Source organism: Diceros bicornis, chromosome 2 (genome assembly GCF_020826845.1).
Source record: "Diceros bicornis minor isolate mBicDic1 chromosome 2, mDicBic1.mat.cur, whole genome shotgun sequence".
Taxonomy (NCBI): Eukaryota; Metazoa; Chordata; class Mammalia; order Perissodactyla; family Rhinocerotidae; genus Diceros; species Diceros bicornis.
The window spans coordinates 49,508,368-49,527,126 of record NC_080741.1 but is presented as its reverse complement, the minus strand read 5'-3'; the positions used below and the strand labels follow the sequence as shown (position 1 = coordinate 49,527,126).

Genomic DNA, 18,759 nt, shown 5'->3' with positions numbered 1-18,759 from the left:
ACTTTCCTGTTGTTTGTAACTCACTTCTAGTCTTTTCTGCAATCAAATTCTTGCCCCTAAGACCTTGTTACAGCTGCACCCTTCTCTTGGGAATAATGAGTCTTAAAACACTATTTCTGTTTATGCTGGTTAAAATATATTTTTAATAACTATACATATAATTTTTGGAGATTAAAGAGAATATATAAAAATTATTTTATATAAATTACACAGAAATACACTGCCCCAAAACCCACACAACCACACTGACAAACACACACCCATGCTGACACATATACCCTCACACTCACATGTAAGCCTGCTTGCCTACACTCAGAAAACCCCCTAAACACATGCACACCCAGCCATCCATGCCATATACACACCTGTGACTTATACATCCATACACACACACTTTTTACATATCCACGCAGTCGCACACCGACTTAACACCCATACACACACATTTTATGCACTCCCCAAACACACACATCCCACTTACACATCCACACACATGCTTTTGAAATACACATACACACACTCCACTCACATATTCCCACACATCCAGACACACCCACACTCATAAACCCCCCACAAACCCACACACACCCAGACATACACCCCATATACACATCCCAGACACACGCTGACACATACACATCATACCCACAAACCTACACTCACACTCCACATATACAACCTCACATACAGACACAACCCATACTCACACACATCACACACACATACACCCACAGACACCCCAACACAACCATGTACATCACACACACATGCACGCCACACTCCTGTCCACACCCATACCCTCACAAACATTGCACGATGACCTCACACGCACACACATATTTTTTAGAGAAGAAAAGGTTATGGAAGGCTATGGAAAGTTCCAGACTGAAGGAGGCTAATGAGAACTGACAAATTACTGAAATACTTGACCCTAGGATGGGTCCAGGACTGGAGGTGAAAAACCATTGTAAAGCACGATATTTTATCAACTGACAACATTGGAATAGGGCCGGCATATAGGAAAAATAGTTCCATCTATATAAATTTATAAGGTGGATAACAGCTCTGTAGTTATATAAGAGACTACCTCTACTCTTAAGAAATACACACGGAATTATTTAAGGGTAAAGAGCCAAGATGTATGTGACTTTCCCTCAAATTGTTCTGAAAAGAGTGTGTGTGTGTGTGTGTGTGTGTGTGTGTGTGTGTGTTTAGAGAGAGCAAGTGATAAGGCAAATGACATAAAATATCGATGATAGTTGAATCTGGGTAAAGGGAATACAGATGTTCTTTGTATAATTTTTTTTAATTAAAAGTGATTTGCAAGTAAAATGGTTTTTGTGTGTGTATGTGTGTGTGTGAGGAAGACTAGACCTGAGCTAACATCTGTCGCCAATCCTCCTCCTTGTTTGCTGAGAAAGACTGGCCCTGGGCTAACATCCGTGCCCATCTCCCTCCACTTTATATGGGATGCAGCCACAGAATGGCTTGGGTGCATCGGTGCGCGCTGGCAATCCAAACCCCGGGCTGCCACAGCAGAGCGCGCTCACTTAACCACTACGCTTAATGGGCGGCCCCTAAAACGGCTTTTAAACCATCCGGCCTTTATAATGCTGCTTGAGATTGTTGTCTGTTCAATATCTCTGTTATCTATGCAGCCTGGAAAATCCGTTACTGCACTGTCATATTTAATGAGGTCACACCTGGATCTTCTGGCAGGACAGGAGGAGGCCCAGGGTGTAGTGGAGGCTGCCTGGCCTCCCATTCCAGCTCTGCCACCTCAGCTTTAAATAACCTCTCTGTGTCTTCATTTCCTAGTCTGTGATAGGACAGAACAAGTGCAGTATAACAGCTAGCTCTCAGTTTTACTGACAAAAATTGATGTTACCAATGCTCAGAAGAGGTGAGATTCAGGTTTTAACAAAATCCCATTCAATAGAGATGAGCGTCAACAGAAACGGTGATGAGAGGATCGAGCAGCCCAGGGAAACCCCAGCTCCTAGCCTGCTGGCTGCCAAGACACCAGGACAGAGAAGCACCCAGGGCAGTGCCTCCCTGGCCCCCATGAGCCCTTGTGGGTGCCCTGCAGTACCACAGATGGCCAGTGGGGGCAATGAAGAGCAGCGCCAGCAAGTACCCAACATCCACAGACAGGATGCCTGCGGTGCTACCAGGAAGACCCTCTCCCCAGGGCCGACATATCCATTAGGCACAGTAGACACGGTGCCTAGGGACCATGATACTTTTAGGGACACACACAAGTGTTTTAATTCCTTTTAAAATCAGAAGATAAAAATGACTATAATGACAATGAATGCATAATATTAAATCAAGCCTAGATTATACTCATCTTTATACTGATGCAGTTGTAAAATATAATTTTTAATACTTGCTTACACAAATAATCAATAATCAACCTGTAATATGAGATAGATTTTTTATTCGAGGCAAGCTGAGGACTAGCCCAGAAGTGCAGTCTTCACCGAGGGGAAAAGTACTTGGAGAAGCATGGTTTTCAGCACAGTTTATATGATTTCAGAACAAAGAACATACATCAAGCATGACAGGGGTGCTTTTTCTTCTTCTCAAGGTTTCAAGGAGATATTGGGTTTACAGATTAGCATACACAGTGGGTCAACATGATCCTGCTGCGCTGGGAAGGGAGGTTCATCTGGTGTCACAAGAAGGGAAGCATTAATTTTTACCTTCAAAGACTACATTCTTTTACTGTAGGGTAGTGTTGGAATGCATCCTTTCCTCTCATGGTTACAGTAGATGTACAATGTGTGATTGACAGGTCATGAGTCAGGCTTCTTTAGTTCACATAACATTCAGGCCGAATCAGGTATAACCAGAATGTCTTCCCCACAAGCCTTAATGTGAAAAAATTTCTTATTATACTTCTTTATGGATGAAGGGTCCCCAGAAGGCAAAAGTGCCTAGGACCCATGAAAGTCACAATACAGCCCTGTGTCTCCCCTGCCAGAGTCCTGCCCTGCTCTGCATGGGGACAACACAGATGCAGAGTAGAACATAGAAGAACTGGGGGCTACTGGTGGGACACCAGGAACCAGGACAGCCCCCACCCTCAGGCTGAGGCTAGAGACCCATGGAGGCCGGGGGACAGGAGTTTGGGATCTGACTGGCACAGGCATCACTCAGACACAACAGAGGAAGTCTGGAGGATCCCCCGCCCTACCACGCCAGCTGCTTTTAGTGGCCAGATGGCAGAGGGCTAGTGGAGAGGGGCGTGTGGACCACGGCCACTTTTGTACTCTCAGGAAGTGGTCTGTGTGGATGTGCTGCATCTTATTTACCTCATCCTCCTCTGATGGAGATTCCACGTGTCTCTCTCAGTCCCTGCTCTGACACATAACCCCCAGCCCTGTGTCCTGCGAGTGACCCACACTAACTAGTGTCTCCTTTGAGTCTCTCATCCTCCCTGATTCAGATTCAGCCCCTCTTGAGCTCCTCTACCTGCCTTATCCAACCAAAACATTAGACCAATCCCTTAAAGTAGGCTGTGTTGTTCCCAAGTTACAGATAGGAAGACTGAGGCCCAGAAAGGTCAAGTCACCTGCCCAGGGCCACACAGATAGAAGAGCAATGGCTCTCAGGCTTCTAGACTCTTCTGATTTCCCTTTCCTTTGCCATCTTGAGGCTGACCAGGAGTGTTCTGTCCCCTCTGGGGGTCCCCAAACTAACTCTTGAGACCTGAGAGGAGGAGGTCGAGGGCAGGGTCCACAAGGACCTTGCCTGATAAACCCAGTCTCCTTCCATGGTACAGGTGGGGTTTGGGGACAGGAAAAGCCCCTCCTCATCCACACTCATTGCCTCCCCTCTTCCATACCTCTTGCTCCCTCCTCCTCTCGCTGTGATTTGCTTCTGTGTCCCCAACCCACTGAGGCTGCCCCCACTGACCTCAGTGGCCTTCACATCTGCACAGACAGTGGGAAACGCTTAGGAGTCATCTCCCTGGGACAATTGGCCTCCTGTGTACTCTGACCACTTTTATAATTCCTCAATGTCCCTGGATTATAGGACTGCCCCACACCCACCCACCCCACCAGTACCCTGGAGACCTCTGGCTTTTCTCTGCTGGTCTCCAGCCCAGGCCCGACACCTACACCCAACTGGGATGGGTTGGACGGGCTCTGCAGAGCTCCCGCCTCAGTCCGTTGCTGTCATAGTCTGGGTTCTCTAGAAGCAGAGCCTGAGGTGGGAATTTAGAGGCATATGATTGATTGAGGGGTGTTCTCAGGAGGAGGGGCTGAGGGAAGCAGGATGGGACAGAGGAAGGAGCTGAGCAAGGATGTGGTCCACCCTGAGACCAGCTTCAGCCTGACCCCACCGAAGCCCTGCAACCAGAGCTGCACCCTCCTTTAGTCCTGACCTGAGGCGGGGCCTGGGCTTGACATCCCCTCCTCAGTCAGTCCCTCTCCACAGGCGGCAGGCACAGGGAACCTAACCCCCCAGGCATCTCCTGGGGAGGCTGTGAGGGGGGCAGCTGTGAGCCTTAGCAGAGACATGACATTCCACACCCAAACAGCTGGGGGATGGGAGCAGCAGCCCAGGGAGGGGGATCTGGGCAGGGCACTAACAGCATCTACTAAGTGGTCCTTCTCCCCAGGGCCCCGCCCAGGGACCAACATCCCTCTAGCACCTCAGAACCAATGTGTTCAAAACCGAACTTGCCATCTCCCCCCACACTCATCTCATACCTGCACCAGGATCCTGAAGAGCCCTTGATCATTCTCTCAGGAAGCACCACCATTCTGTAGCTCCTCAGGGAACCAACCTGCCTCATCCTCTCTGCAATGACTCCATCCCAGTCAGCCCCACACTCTGTCAGCCTCTGGGCCAACGCTCCTTCCACTCTCTCTTCCCTCCTCTGCTCTGGGCCACTGTCCTGGGGCGACATGTCCTTGCTGGTCTCTCTCACCGTTCACCCTGCATACACACACACACACAGACACACACACACACACACACACACACACACACACTGAAGCCAGGGTGGTCTGGCTAACATAGACATGGGATCCAATCTTCCCCTGCTAAAACCATCACTTGCTCCCTATTGCTCTTCAGGACCTGGCCTACCTCGGCACTCAACCCTGACTCCTACCGACTTGCAAGCCTGCCTTGAGCACTGAATAGAGTGTCACTCGTCACTCCTACCATGCCTGTCACTGTGCCTTTCTCTAAGTTGTCTTCTCCCTGGAACACCCTCCTGTCCCCCGTGCTGGACTGGGGTCTCCTCCTTTGCATTCTCATAACATTGTGGGTGTCACTCACACAAGGAACTCGTCATCCAGAGCTTTACTGCCAAGGAGAATTGACAAGTCAAGGGTTCCAGGGTCTGATACTCCAATGCCATTCATGAAAAGTTCTAATATTTGTTCTCTCATGGATAAGAAGTTCTTGTAGTTGGACAGCAGGCACTCTTGCCAGCCAATCACCTTAGAGGGCACTGACAAGGCCTGCAGAACCCCCTGCCAGGGACTAATGACACTCCCTGATCAAGAGTTGAGATCTTGTAAATGTAAGATCTTGTAAAAAAATGTAAGCATCCATTCCTTTCTGGCATCAGTGGCTATGTATGCATGTTGATGGCCTAGCACACGGCAAGGGACATTGGGCCAACATCCATGTAGATTATCAAAGGACCAGGCCGGGCTGGGGGAATAGGAGAGTAGCCACGGTAGCAGAATGGGCAATCTTGGGAGGAAACTGGAAACAGATGTGATCAGCACAAGCCCATATCAGCCTGATGAGTAATCCCCCTCTCAGTTTGGGCAGAGATGTGCCAGCGATGCAGGCTGATTTGTTGCATTTGCCAAGTTCCATGGTATAAATACTCCTATCATGTCTGATTTCAAGCTACCAAGAGTTAAAAACTATCTCAAAAAAATGCTGAATATTTTTGTCCTAATTGTTCACCTTTTGTACTTTAACAAAATAGGAGATAGTGTCCAGATGGCGGTGGAGGTGGACTCTGAACTCGCCTCCTCCCACAGACACAACAAATTTACAACTACTCTTGGAACAATTACCCCTGAGAGAAAAGTGAAAACTGGATAAAAAGAACCCCCACAATGAGGAACAGTGCTGATTGAGGTGAAAGAGGCAGAAATTCCTTTCGGGAGACTAAAACACCACCTTCTAGCCATGACTCTTCACGGTTGGTGGACAGCAAGAGTGCCTGCTGTCCAACTACGAGAACTTCAATCTTAAGGTACGAAGCCTTCTCTGGAGGAGTGGGGGATCTGACCAGGAGAGCATTACCACAACAAGCAGCTTTTGAATTCAGCACAACCAAGATAACTATTGTAATATCTGGCCCTGCTGGCTATTAACTACAACAGTGAATACCCCCAGAAAAGCTATCAGACATAAGGGGAAAAAAAGCCTGCTCCTAAAGAGCCCATACACAAATTCACCCTTTTATGAAAGCAACCAAAAATCACCAGAAAGAAGTGTACGCAGTCCTTTGGTGAAAAGAGACTAGCTTCATGGGCTCTGGGTGCATCTCGGTGAGAGGTGAGACTTCCCCAGGCTGGGGCCACCTCCCAAGGCTGGGACCACCTCCCCAGGGACTGAGATGTTGGTGGTAGCTGTTATTGTGACCAAGTATAGGCATGCCTACACAAACAGCCATCTGACCATGGCTGGCAGATGCCATTGGAGTTCTTCCCCTGACCTGTTAGAGCAGGGGTCTGCCCCACCCACTATAGCAATGAATTAATCCAGCTCAGCCAGCAAAGGCAGCCCAGCCTAGGGACGGGACCCACCCAACAGCAAGTCCTCAGGCAACTTTTGGGTCTACATAGGCAGCGTGCCTGGACCCTCTGCAGTCAGATGAGTGTGTCCATCTCTGTGGGGCAGGGCATGTGTGAGGGGCAGGCCTTCATTGCTGGAGTCTGTGGGGCCTCTGCAGTGTGGAGACTGGGTCTGCTTTAGGGGGTAGGGGTGCATCCACAAGGTAGGATTGCGTTGATAGGGTGTGTGGCCCTGCAGCAGTGGGGCTTGGTAGCTGCAGCAGACTTGTCCTTCTCAAACAGCCACATAGGGGATCAGCCCATCTTCCAAAGCCTGAAACAACTAGGTGCTCCCATGCTGGGGCAGACCCCACTCAGCTGCAATCCTGAGAGAGCTGACAACAGTCTTGCAGCCCAGAGCCCTACACCAACTGTAAGCCCCTGAGCCTAGCAACCAGCCATGCTGGGGGCCTATTCACTTAACAGAAAACTGCAACAGGAATGTGCTATTAGACTTTGCAGTCAACTATGCTGGGGCTCCTCATGCCTGATAAAGTGACTGAAGGGACCGTAGCAGCCCCACGCAGCTGAGCATTACAACCAGCTGGCCGCTGGGACAGCCTAGTCTCCCCGGGCACCTGCCACAAGAGCAACCCTACCACAACAGAAGGACACATGTAGCCCACACGGGGGACACTCCTGGAACATTTGGAATTGGTTATGAGAGGAACGCACACTGCTGTGCCTCATAAGCCATCTCTTACATAAGGCCACCTCTCCAAGATCGGGAGACATACCTGACCTACCTAATACATAGATGTAAGCACAGAGAAAGTGACAAAATGAGGAGACAAAAGAATACGTTGCAAGTAAGGGAACAGGACAAAACCCCAGAAAAGGAATTAACAAAACAGAGATAAACAATCTACCTGACAAAGAGTACAAACTAATAATCATAAGGATGCTCACTGATCCTGGAGAAGAATGCATGAACTCAGTGAGAACTTCAACAAAGAATTGGAAAAGAAAAAGGAACCATCAGAAATGAAGAATACAATACTGAAAATGAAAAATTCACCAATGGGACTCAGTAGCAGAGTAGATGATACAGAAGTAGAGATCAGCAAGCTGGATGAAAGGCTAGAGGAAATCACCCAAGCTGAACAGATAAAAGAAAAAGGAATTAAAAAGAATGAGGACAGTCTAAAGGACCTCTGGGACAACATCAAGTGCACAAACATCTGTATTATAGGTGTCCCACACGGAGAACAGAGGGACAAATGGGCAGAGAATCTATTTGAAGAAATAGTAGCTGAAAACTTTCCTAACCCAAGGAAGGAAACAGACGTCCAGGTACAAGAAGCACAGAGAGCACCAAACAAGATAAACCCAAGGAGGCTCACGCCAAGACACATTATAATTGAAATGGCAAGAATTAAAGACAAAGAGAGAATCCTAAAAGCTGAAGAGAAAGGCAACAAGTTACATACAAAGGAAACCCCATAGGGCTATCACCTGACTTCTCAGCAGAAACCTTACAGGCTAGAAGGGAGTGGCATGATATATTTAAAGTGCTGAAAGGGGGGCCGGCCCCATGGCTTAGCGGTTAAGTGCACACGCTCCACTGCTGGCAGCCCGGGTTCGGATCCCAGGCGCACACCGACGCATCGCTTCTCCGGCCATGCTGAGGCCGCGTCCCACATACAGCAACTAGAAGGATGTGCAGCTATGACATACAACAATCTGCTGGGGCTTTGGGGGGAAAAAATAAATAAATAAAATCCTTAAAAAAAATAAAAATAAAAAAATAAAGTGCTGAAAGGAAAAAAAACCTATAGCCAAGAATGCTCTATCCAGCAAAGTTATCATTCAGAATGGAAAGAGAGATAAAGAGTTTCCCAGACAAGCAAAAACTAAGGGAGTTTATCACCAGTAAACCAGCCTTACAAGAAATTCTAAAGGGACTTATTTAAGTGGAAAAGAGAAGACCACAAATAAGAATAAGAAAATTAGCAAAAAAAAAAAAAAACAATAAAATCACTGGTAAAGGCCAATAAGCAGTAAAAGTAGATCAACCACCTTTGACGCTAATATGAAAGACAAAAGACAAAAGTACTAAAATTATCTATTTCCATGATAAGAGGGTAATGGATACACACACAGAAAAAGAGGTTAGATATGACATCAAACATAATATGTGGGAGGAGATAAGTAAAACAGTAGAGCTTTTAGCAAGAGGTCAAACTAAAGAGACCATCATAGATTGCTATATACATAGGTTATTATATATGAACCTCATGGTAATCGCAAAGCAGAACCCTGTAATAAATACATAAAATATTAAGAGAAAGAACCCAAATAATAATACTAAAGAAAGCCATCAAACCACAAGAAAAGAGAGCAAGAGAGGAAGAAAAGAACAAAGAAGAACCACTAAAACACCCAGAAAAAAAGTAGCAAAATGGCAATGAAGACATACTTATCAATAACTACTGTAAATGTCAATGGACTAAATGCTCCAATCAAAGGCATAGGGTGGTTGATTGGATTAAAAAACAAGACTCATACACATGCTGCATACAAGAAACACACTTCAGACCTAAAGACACCCACAAACTGAAAGTGAAGGGATGGAAAAAGATACTCCATGTAAATCGCAATGAAAAGAAAGCTGGGGTAGTAATACTTATATCAGACAAAACAGAGTTTAAAACAAAAACTGTAACAAGAGACAAAGAAGAGCACTACATAATGATAAAGGGAACAATCCCATGAGAGGATAGAACACTTGTAAATATCTATGCACCCAACATAGGAGCACCTAAATATATAAAGCAATTATTAACAGACATAAAAGGAGAAATAGAAAGTAACACAATAATAGTAGAGAACTTTAACACTCCACTTACATCAGTGGATAGATCTTCCAAACAGAGGATCAATAAGGAAACATTGGCCTTAAATGACACATTACACCAGATGGACCTAGTAGATATACACAGAACATTCCATTCAAAAACAGCAGAATACACATTCTTTTGGAATACACATGGAACATTCTTCAGAATAGATCACACATTAGGCAACAAAACAAGTCTCAATAAATTTAAGAAGACAAAATAATGCCAAGCATATTTTCTGACCACGATGGTATGAAACTAGAAATCAACTACAGGAAGAAAATCAGAAAACCACAAATACGTGGGGATTAAACAAAATGGACAGCTAATTTTCAACAAGGGAGCCAAGAATATACAATGGAGAAAGGAAAGTCTCTTCAATAAATGGTGTTGGGCAAACTGGACAGCCACATGCAAAAGAATGAAAGTAGACCATTATCTTACACCATACACAAAAATTAACTCAAAATGGATTAAAGATTGAATGAATGTAAGACCTGAAACCATGAAACTTCTGGAAGAAAACATAGGCAGTACGCTCTTCGACATCGGTCATAGCAGCATATTTTCAAGTACCATGCCTGACCAGGCAAGGGAAACAATAGAAAAAATAAACAACTGGGACTACATCAAACTAAAAAGCTTCTGCACAGCCAAGGAAACCATCCCCAAAGTGAAAAGACAACCTAACAATTGAGAGAAGATATTTGCAAACCACATATCTGATAAGGGCTTAATCTCAAAAATATATAAAGAACCCATACATCTCAACAACAAAAAAACTAACTACCCGATTAAAAAACGGACAAAAGATCTGAACAGACATTTCTCCAAAGAAGATATACAGATGGCCAACAGGCACATGAAAAGATGTTCAACATCACTAATTATCAGAGAAATGCAAATCAAAAGTACAATGAGCTATCACCTCACACCTGTCAGAATGGCTATAATTAACAAGATAGGAAACAACAAGTGTTGGAGAGGATGTGGAGAAAAGGGAACACTCATACACTGCTGGTAGGAGTGCAAACTGGTGCAGCCACTGTGGAAAACAGTGTGGAGATTCCTCAAAAAATTGAGAATAGAACTACCATACATTCCAGCTATTCCATTGCTGGGTATTTATCCGAAGAACATGAAAACAAGAATGTATAAAGATATATGCACCCCTTTGTTCATTGCAGCATTATTCACAATAACCAAGACTTGGAAGCAACCTAGTGCCCATAAAGGGATAATTGGATAAAGAAGGTGTGGTGTAGGGGCTAGCCCGGTGGCACAAGTGGTTAAGTGCGTGCGCTCCACTGCAGCGGCCCGGGATTCACCAGTTCGGATCCTGGGAGTGCACCGATGCACCACTTGGCAAACCATGCTGTGGCGGCGTCCCATATAAAGTGGAGGAAGATGGGCATGGATGTTAGCCCAGGGCCAGTCTTCCTCAGCAAAAAGAGGAGGATTGGCAGATGTTAGCTCAGGGCCAATCTTCCTCACAAAAAAAAAAAGAAGAAGGTGTGGTATATACACAATGGAATACTACTCAGCCATAAGAAAGGATGAAATCTGACCATTTGTGACAACACAGATGGACCTTGAGGGTATTATGCTGAGTGAAATAAGTCAGAGGGAGAAAGTCAAATACCTTATGATCTCACTCATAAATAGAAGATAAAAACAAAAACAAACAAACACATAGAGAGAGATTGGATTGGTGGTTACCAGAGGGGAAAAGGGAAGGGAGGAGGGCGAAAAAGGTCATTAAGCACATGTGTGTGGTGATGGATTGTAATGAGACTTTAGGTGGTGAACATGATGTTATCTACATAGAAATGGAAATATAATGATGTACACCCGAAATTTACCTAATCTGATAAACCAATGTTAACGCAATAAAAAAAAAAAAGAAAAAGATCTTGAAGACTTAACAATTGGCTCTGGGAAGCCAGTATCCTCTGGCACTGACACAACACAGCCGCCTGGGTTTGTGATGATATAGAGTGAGAAGAATATTAGGTTCCTCTAACCTGAAATCAGCTGCACCTGCTCGCCAAGGAGCAAGCATGACTCTCAGAGAGGGAAGCCTGTGTCTTAGTTTAGGTTGACCCAGAAGCAGCCCTAAGACAAGGATTCAAGTGGAAGCAGTTTATTTGGGAGGCGATTACTGGAAGCACAAGCAAGAGGGAGAGAAGTGAGACAGGGCAGGAACAGAGGTCAGAAGAGGACGTGTTCATGAACAGGTCATTGCTGTGGGCAACAGGGGCACGAGCCAGCTGGGGCCCTCTGGGAGATGTGTAACACATCTCGGAGTGGGTCCACCCAAGGCATGAGGAAGGCAAGATATTTATCCATCAACTCCCACCTATCGTTGGTCGACGCAGCTCCCTGGAGTACAACCTCCCCAGTACTTTCAGTCTGTCCCATAGTGAGGAGCCACACGGGCTTCTAGTCGGCTACAGAATGGCGAGTGGGCAGGACATGGACAATGTCTGAGACACCCAGTGCAGCAGAGATGTGACCTGTGTGTCACTCTGCGTGTCTCTCCTTACCAGAGCGCCTCACCCCACTGAGCAGCATTCTTGTTTTAATGGTACAAAATTTGTGTACCATTTGATTCCTAAACTTGTATCTGCTACCCAGCCGAAGAAACAGTCATGTGTCTTAACGCCAGAGGAAAAGCCAGGAGTGGCGAGTGTTTCCAGAGTTAGTTCAAATTTTCAAGGGAAATTGGAACTTTGTCTAGAACCCAGTCGTCCACAACACTGTGGGGCATGCTTGTGAGTGTTTAACAAAACACCTGGCTGTACCCATGACTGTCACCTATGAGCAAGACCAGCTCCACAGCATCCCCACCATCCCTGCACACACAGTGGATCTCAGCTCCCACTTGCTGTTCAAGAAGAGGGCGGGAGGTGTGTGAGGGGCATGAAGAGGGACCAAGAGGATGGAGACGCTGTCCTGGATTCTTGGTCCCGCTGTCTCACTTCAGGCCTCCTGGATGGAGCAGCTGCCCCCACCCATCTCTGTTTTGTCCACACACACTAACACACACACACACACACACAGGGCCTCCCAGAGTAAGGACTTGGTTGGTCGTGGTAAGTGGGAGAAGGCAAGACAAGTGAAATTGAAGCCTGGAGTAAGCCACTTTCACAAGAATTTATTTTGCAGAGTCCCGTAGCCTCAGCCAGGGCAAAGCAGACTCTAGTACTCTACACGGATTAGAGGTATAGAAATACCCCTGGTTCTGCCGCCAATTCTCCGAATGTTCTTAAGAATCTTCTTCCCAACTTTCTTGACAAACTTACGCAACCCACGACGTCTCCTGACATGCTCGGGCTATGCACCAGGAGGAAAAAAATCCTTGTGAGGGCTGGACCTAGACTCATAACAAGACACCTCTCAACCCACACATCCCCCTTCCTGGGACACACCAGCAGACTTGGGGCCCAGTTCACCCTCTGGCTGTGACCTTGTGAGCATGTGGTTGAATCACTACACCCACAAACAGGTGAGGAAACTGAGGCCTGGAGACAGCAAGGGGCTTCCCAGGGTCACACGGCCCATCCAGCAAAGCTGGGACAGGAGCGTGGGCTGAAAGCTCATTACTCTACATCAGTGGCTCTCAACCTTCAGCAGGAGGCAGAATCCCCGGGGGGCTTGTTAAAATACAATTGCAGGGCCCCACCCCAGAGTCTGATTCAGTAGGGCTGGTGGAACCTGAGAATCTGCATTTGTGACAAGCTCTCAGGTGAGGGCCACATTTTGAGAAATGCTACTCTAAGGAAATGAAGAGCCAGTCCTGAGACATGAACTCAGGTTGAGGGAGGACCCCAGGCTTTCTCTGCCCTGCGTGGGGCACTGGTTAATTGGTCCATATGATGTTCCATGCACCACCTGCCCACATCAGCACCTCCAACCCAGAATGGGCCACTCACCTCATCACAGCTTATGTCAAAGTACTCCTTGCCTGGGTCCAGGATAACTGTCCCCACACACTGTTTCACCCGCTGTGAAGGGGAAGCTTCAGGTCAAACTGGAACCACCGTGCCATAACCTCCCAGCCTCACCATAGTGGCTGGAAATGTTTCCTGGAGGCCTCTTGTTAAGCAACTTGGGAGGCATCTGCCACCGCCCCCTTCCCCCAGCCCCCAACCTCACCCCATTCTCCTTGAAGGGACACTGCTCCAGTGGCTGCGGTGTCAACCTGGGGCACACAGTCTCCTTCACCGTGAAGCTCACAGGCGTTGGGGTGTCTGGGTCCTCATCCTGGTCAGGGGAGAAAGTGGGGAGACCTGGCTCAGGCTCATGCTTGCCTTCTCTGATCTGTCTCTCTGCCCTCCCCCACCAAAAGTGCAGCCCTTCAACAGCCCCTACTGTGTGCCTGGTGCTGGGCTTGGTGCTGGGGACAGAGGGGAGGAGGCAGGGCCCATTCCTGCCCTCAGCAAGCACACAGAGCAGGAGTGGACCTCAGACAAGCTCCGGTGAGGAGCACCTCCCCATCTGAGGGGGCTGAGGGAAATCAGGGGCCTCCTGGAGGAAAAGACGTTGCCACTGGAACCTCAAGGCTGAGCAGAGCCCTTCCCTGTGAGGGAGACAACAGAGTGCAGAGGAGACATAAAAGAGACAAGTCACGACCCGGAGCCAATGACCCCACTCTTGTCCCTGGAACTCCCAGGAGTCCCTGAAGGCTGAATGGGGCTGTGGAGGGGGCACCTCTTTCCACAGGAGAGGTCTAAGGCAGGAAGTTCTCATGCTGAGAGGGGACACAGCTCTGGGAAGGTTTCCTGGGAGATGTGGGACCACACTTAAAGGGAGAAGTGCCTTCCTGACAGGAGGGACAGCATGAGCAAAGGGAGTTACAGTGTGGCCAGGCCTGACCAGAGCAGAGCCTCCCTCCCTACCGCCCTCCCCAGACTCACTCCCTTGGGCTGCGGGTCCAGCTCCAGGAGGCGGTAGAGATTATCGTCTGAGGACCGCTGGTTGAGGCCATCCACAGCACGGAGCACGGCCTCCTCGTAGCTGAGGGCCTGAGCGGTGGCTGCAGGGATCACCAGGCCCAGTAGCAGTAGCCACAGTGAGCACCGCCCCAGGGAACGGCTGTCCCTCTGGGTCTCCATGGTCCCCAAGTCTGCCTCCTCACAGCCTGCAGGACCCTCCTTTATGCCCAGCCTGGGGCTGATGCAAAGGCCCAACCAGGAGCCTTCCTGACCTGCCCCATCACTGGCCCCCTACAGGATGTGGCCTGGGTTTCCCTCAGCCCCTGCTCTTGCCTCATGGGGCTTGCTGGACAGTGGGCGAGGTCTACCTTAGTGCAAGTGAAGAAATGCTTTCTCCATCTCCCTGACAATGTCTTGGCCTCTCCTGGGCCCCACTGGGGAGTGTCATAGCCAGGATTGCTTAAGAGGGTTGAGTCCTCCAGGAGAGGAAGGGAGCAAGTTGCCTATACCATATCCTTCCCCCCTCCCCACCCAGGGCCTCCTCAGGAGTTACGGTAACATAATGGATTCACCACTAAATCTCCACCTCTATACACTGCTCAGCACGTAGTAGGCACTCAGTTATGGTTTGATGAATGAATAACGGTAACCACCCATCATCTAGAGCCTCACCCACCTAACCAGTCCCAAGGGAAACCTTCAAGGCCACACCATCCTGTTCTCTGGACCCAGCCCTCAGCCAGTTCAGGGGCTCAGCTCCACCTGTCCCGTCTAAGGGATTCTTCTCCACTGAGTTTCTCAGTCTAAAAATGTCCCCAGCCCCCACCTGACATGGCCTGTTACCCTGGTTCCTCCTCAGCCCTAACTGGGGAAGGGTCATCTACACTTGTGGACCCACTTCTTCACTCTCTCTCACACTCAAGGCCACCACAGGCTGGTCTTCCCTCACTGGATCCAGTGGCCACTCTCAAGCCTTGTCTTTATCTATGCAGGCTCTGGGGACTCTCTTCTCCTGAAACTGCCCCCTGCCCCATTCTCCCCTGACGCCACTCTCCTGCTTTCCCTCCTGCCTCCCTGGTGGCTCCTTCTCCATCCCCTCCAAGAACATTCCTCCTAATAAGGAGGGCTGCAGAGATGCATCCCAGGCTGCTTCTCTTCCCAGTCCTCGCATCTCCCTGGGGACACCAGGTATCATGATCAGACATCACCTGGTCTGTATCTCTGAGTTCAAGACCCCCATGAAGCCCCATCTTTCTCCCCTCTGGGCCCCCTGGCCTGCTGTTTTGCTGGGTGTCGCTGCATGAGCCCTGAGCTGAAAGCCTGGGAGCACCCGCCTGCTCCTACTTCCTCCTGGGGACACACCCTCTGACCTCCCCTACTGCCCCTGCCCTGGTTCCTACCACCATCTTCTCTCCTCTAAAGTGTGGACACAGCCTCCAGACTCCACCTTTTCTAGGTTCCAGGCTCTCCTCAGACCACAGTCCACCCTCCACACCATTGTCCAGGGGCTCCTTCAAACCGCCGATTTGGCCATTTCACCCCCTGCTTTCAGGAACCCACACCGCCCTGGCCTGGCCTCAGGGCCTGGATCTTGGTGCTCCCCATTTCCTCACCCCCAGCCCTGCACACCCCAGGCGCCAGGCTGCCACATACACTCCAACCACTCAGGCTTCTCTGAGCCTCCTGCTCATTTCCCCACCTCTGCACCTGATCCCTCTGCTTGGGATGCCCTTCCACCCTGTGAAGATTTCCCTGACCTCCAACCAGACACAGCAACCTCCTCCTCTTTGCTCGCATGGCCTCCAAAATGTCTCCTCTGATTTGACTTCAAATGACTCCCTGTGCAGTGCTCTGGTTGAGACACCAGGCTGGGGTGGCCGGTGCTGGGAGGTGGAGAGAGCACAGCTGGGAGAGATGACGAGACAAAGTGATAGAGGGGTCCAGAGACATGAGAAAACATCTAGTCCCAGCTCTCCTGTGGAATGGCTATGAGTTGTGAGGCCTGTGTTGTTCTTGGCCTCAGTTGGCCTCTTTGCTTCTTGGGGCCTTCCAAGGGGCACCTCGGAAGGTGGCAGCTCAGATGAATGCCACTGGTTGTGCACTCAGCCTCGGGAAGAGGAAGGAGAAACGGGCGTCTGTGCAACCTTGTTGCACAGTCCAGGAATTGCCCCAGTGGCCTCTTGGCCAAGCAGGGCTTGTACATCAGGAACCTTCATAGCCGTTGGGAAGAGAGTCATCCCAGGATGTCAGACCACTCAGGGTGCTCCCTGGCTCCCTCACATTCCTTGTTCGTTCAGGGTCACCAAAGAGCCAAACTGGGAGAGAAGTGGGTATCAGTGTGAGTCCTTAGACTGTGGCATGAGCCCTGCCCAGTCCTGCAGTCCTCTAGGTCAGATCCAGCACACCCAGAGGCCCTTCCCGACTGGCTGAAGGGCACATTCTGCCTCAGCCAATACCAGGCACCTCTCACTTGAATGAGCCAGAGCCAAGTGGCTTCCACAGGTCCTCTGATGCAAGTCAGAAGTCTGGATCCAGGGGGACCCTATTTATTCTTGGGGCCAAGGCACAGGGTCCAGGTTCCAGGAGTGAGACCTGTCCTGGGCCGAGGACCTGCGAGTAAGTGGCCACCCCATTAGGAGGATGCTGACTCAGACCCTTAAACACAGGGCTGCCCTCTCTTCTGGGGAGGAAGGGGAGGGCTTTCCCCAGCTTGCCTTTCTCATAATGTCTCACTCCATTAACAAGGAGATCAGAAGATTCCAGATCAGAAACGAAAAGAGAAAGAAGCTTTTTCTTATTAGATCTGGAGAAATGGACCCAGCTCCTGCCAGTGTGGTCAGGGAGCACGGTCCACGGCGGCTGCTGAGGGCTCTGGGAGGCCCTCCACGGATTAGCAGATGATGAACTCCCCTTCCCTCACTCCAGAATGCCCCCCTCACCTGGAACAAGAGCCACCTTAGTCCCCTCTCTCCGTTCCCTCTCCAGCTCCATGTCCAAAGTCGTGGAGACTAAAGAGTCAATGACTGCCCTGGTTGAGGCACCCAACCCCTCAGGCTTGCTGGTCCCTGAAATGACCTTCATCAGGATGGTCAGCTTGTCTGAAATGGAGGACTATGCAGAGAGTGTGGTGACTCTCAGGGAGCACGGTATCCATCCTCAGCCTCTGTCCTTGTGGGCAAGCCACTGTCCCTCCCTGTGCCCAGAGTCCCCAGTCAGCAAGCCAGGAAACCCTTGGACTTGGCAGTCACAGAACTCAGGCTCCTGCACCTGGCAGCCTGGCTCAGCCCTGCCATGACCAGCTGTGTGGTCTTAGGCAATGTGAATCCACTGTGTGCCTCAGTTTCCTCATCCGTAAGACAAGGATGATAACTATAGCGTCCAGTTTATAGAATCATCGTGAAAGTCAAGCACAATGTGGTGTGTGCTCAGGACGTGTCAGTACATTGTCACTGTGAGCTCCAGGATTGATGCTTCAGAAGTAAACACGAGCCAGTAGGTAGGGAAATTGGGGTGACTCAGCAAGAGTTGCCCTCCCTCAGGATGTCAGAATCTTCTAAAGTGAGAGCTTTACACAAGATGGTCCCCAAGGAACCTTTGGATCCTTTGTTTGATTTTTGAGGATTGACCTCAAACAAATGGGCTCTAAGGAGGGGACTTCAGGGGCCAGCTTAAGAGAAAGACCTTATTACAGAATCTCAAATCCTAGTGCTGAGGGCTGGAGGGGAAGGCTCCCAAGGCCAAGCGCTACAGGCAACCCCCACCACCACCACGAATAAGTGGACACGCAGGCCTCACGCCCACGTGACCCCCTCCAGGGAGCAGAGGGAAGCAATCTGATGTAAGACAGTCAACGTGATCACTGATGAGTTTCTTTGTTCTTGGGCACGTCACTTAACCTGCCTGCGCCTCACTCTGCCATGAAATGAGTCCAGTGAGGGCTCCTAGAGGGCGGTGAGGGTGACAGCAGCAATGAGTGTACGGAGACACCTGACATGGAGCACGTGCTCACGAACTACCCGAGCGGACAGCCCACCCCCTGCAGCAGACCCAGGTGGACTTCCAACTCTGCAAAGCTGCCCAGTGAGGGTGGTGCCTCAGCGTGGTCCTGGCAGCACAGGTGGCTCAACCCGCACTTCTGGCAAGTTGCCTCCCCTCCCTGAG

The 18,759-nt window shown here is 49.3% G+C and overlaps 1 protein-coding gene across 1 annotated transcript in view; it reads right to left on the bottom strand.

The window, feature by feature from the left end:
• LOC131421038 (protegrin-2-like) overlaps positions 1–14,778 on the bottom strand; it is a 32,338-nt gene extending 17,560 nt beyond the window's left edge. Inside the window, exons 1-4 of the mRNA XM_058567575.1 lie at positions 14,581–14,778; positions 13,820–13,927; positions 13,597–13,668; positions 12,898–12,997 (exon numbers count right to left, since the gene is read on the bottom strand). Of these exons, the coding sequence (XP_058423558.1) occupies positions 12,898–12,997; positions 13,597–13,668; positions 13,820–13,927; positions 14,581–14,778 (478 nt within the window). The remainder of the gene's footprint in view (positions 1–12,897; positions 12,998–13,596; positions 13,669–13,819; positions 13,928–14,580) is intronic.
• Positions 14,779–18,759: the final 3,981 nt, after the last annotated feature.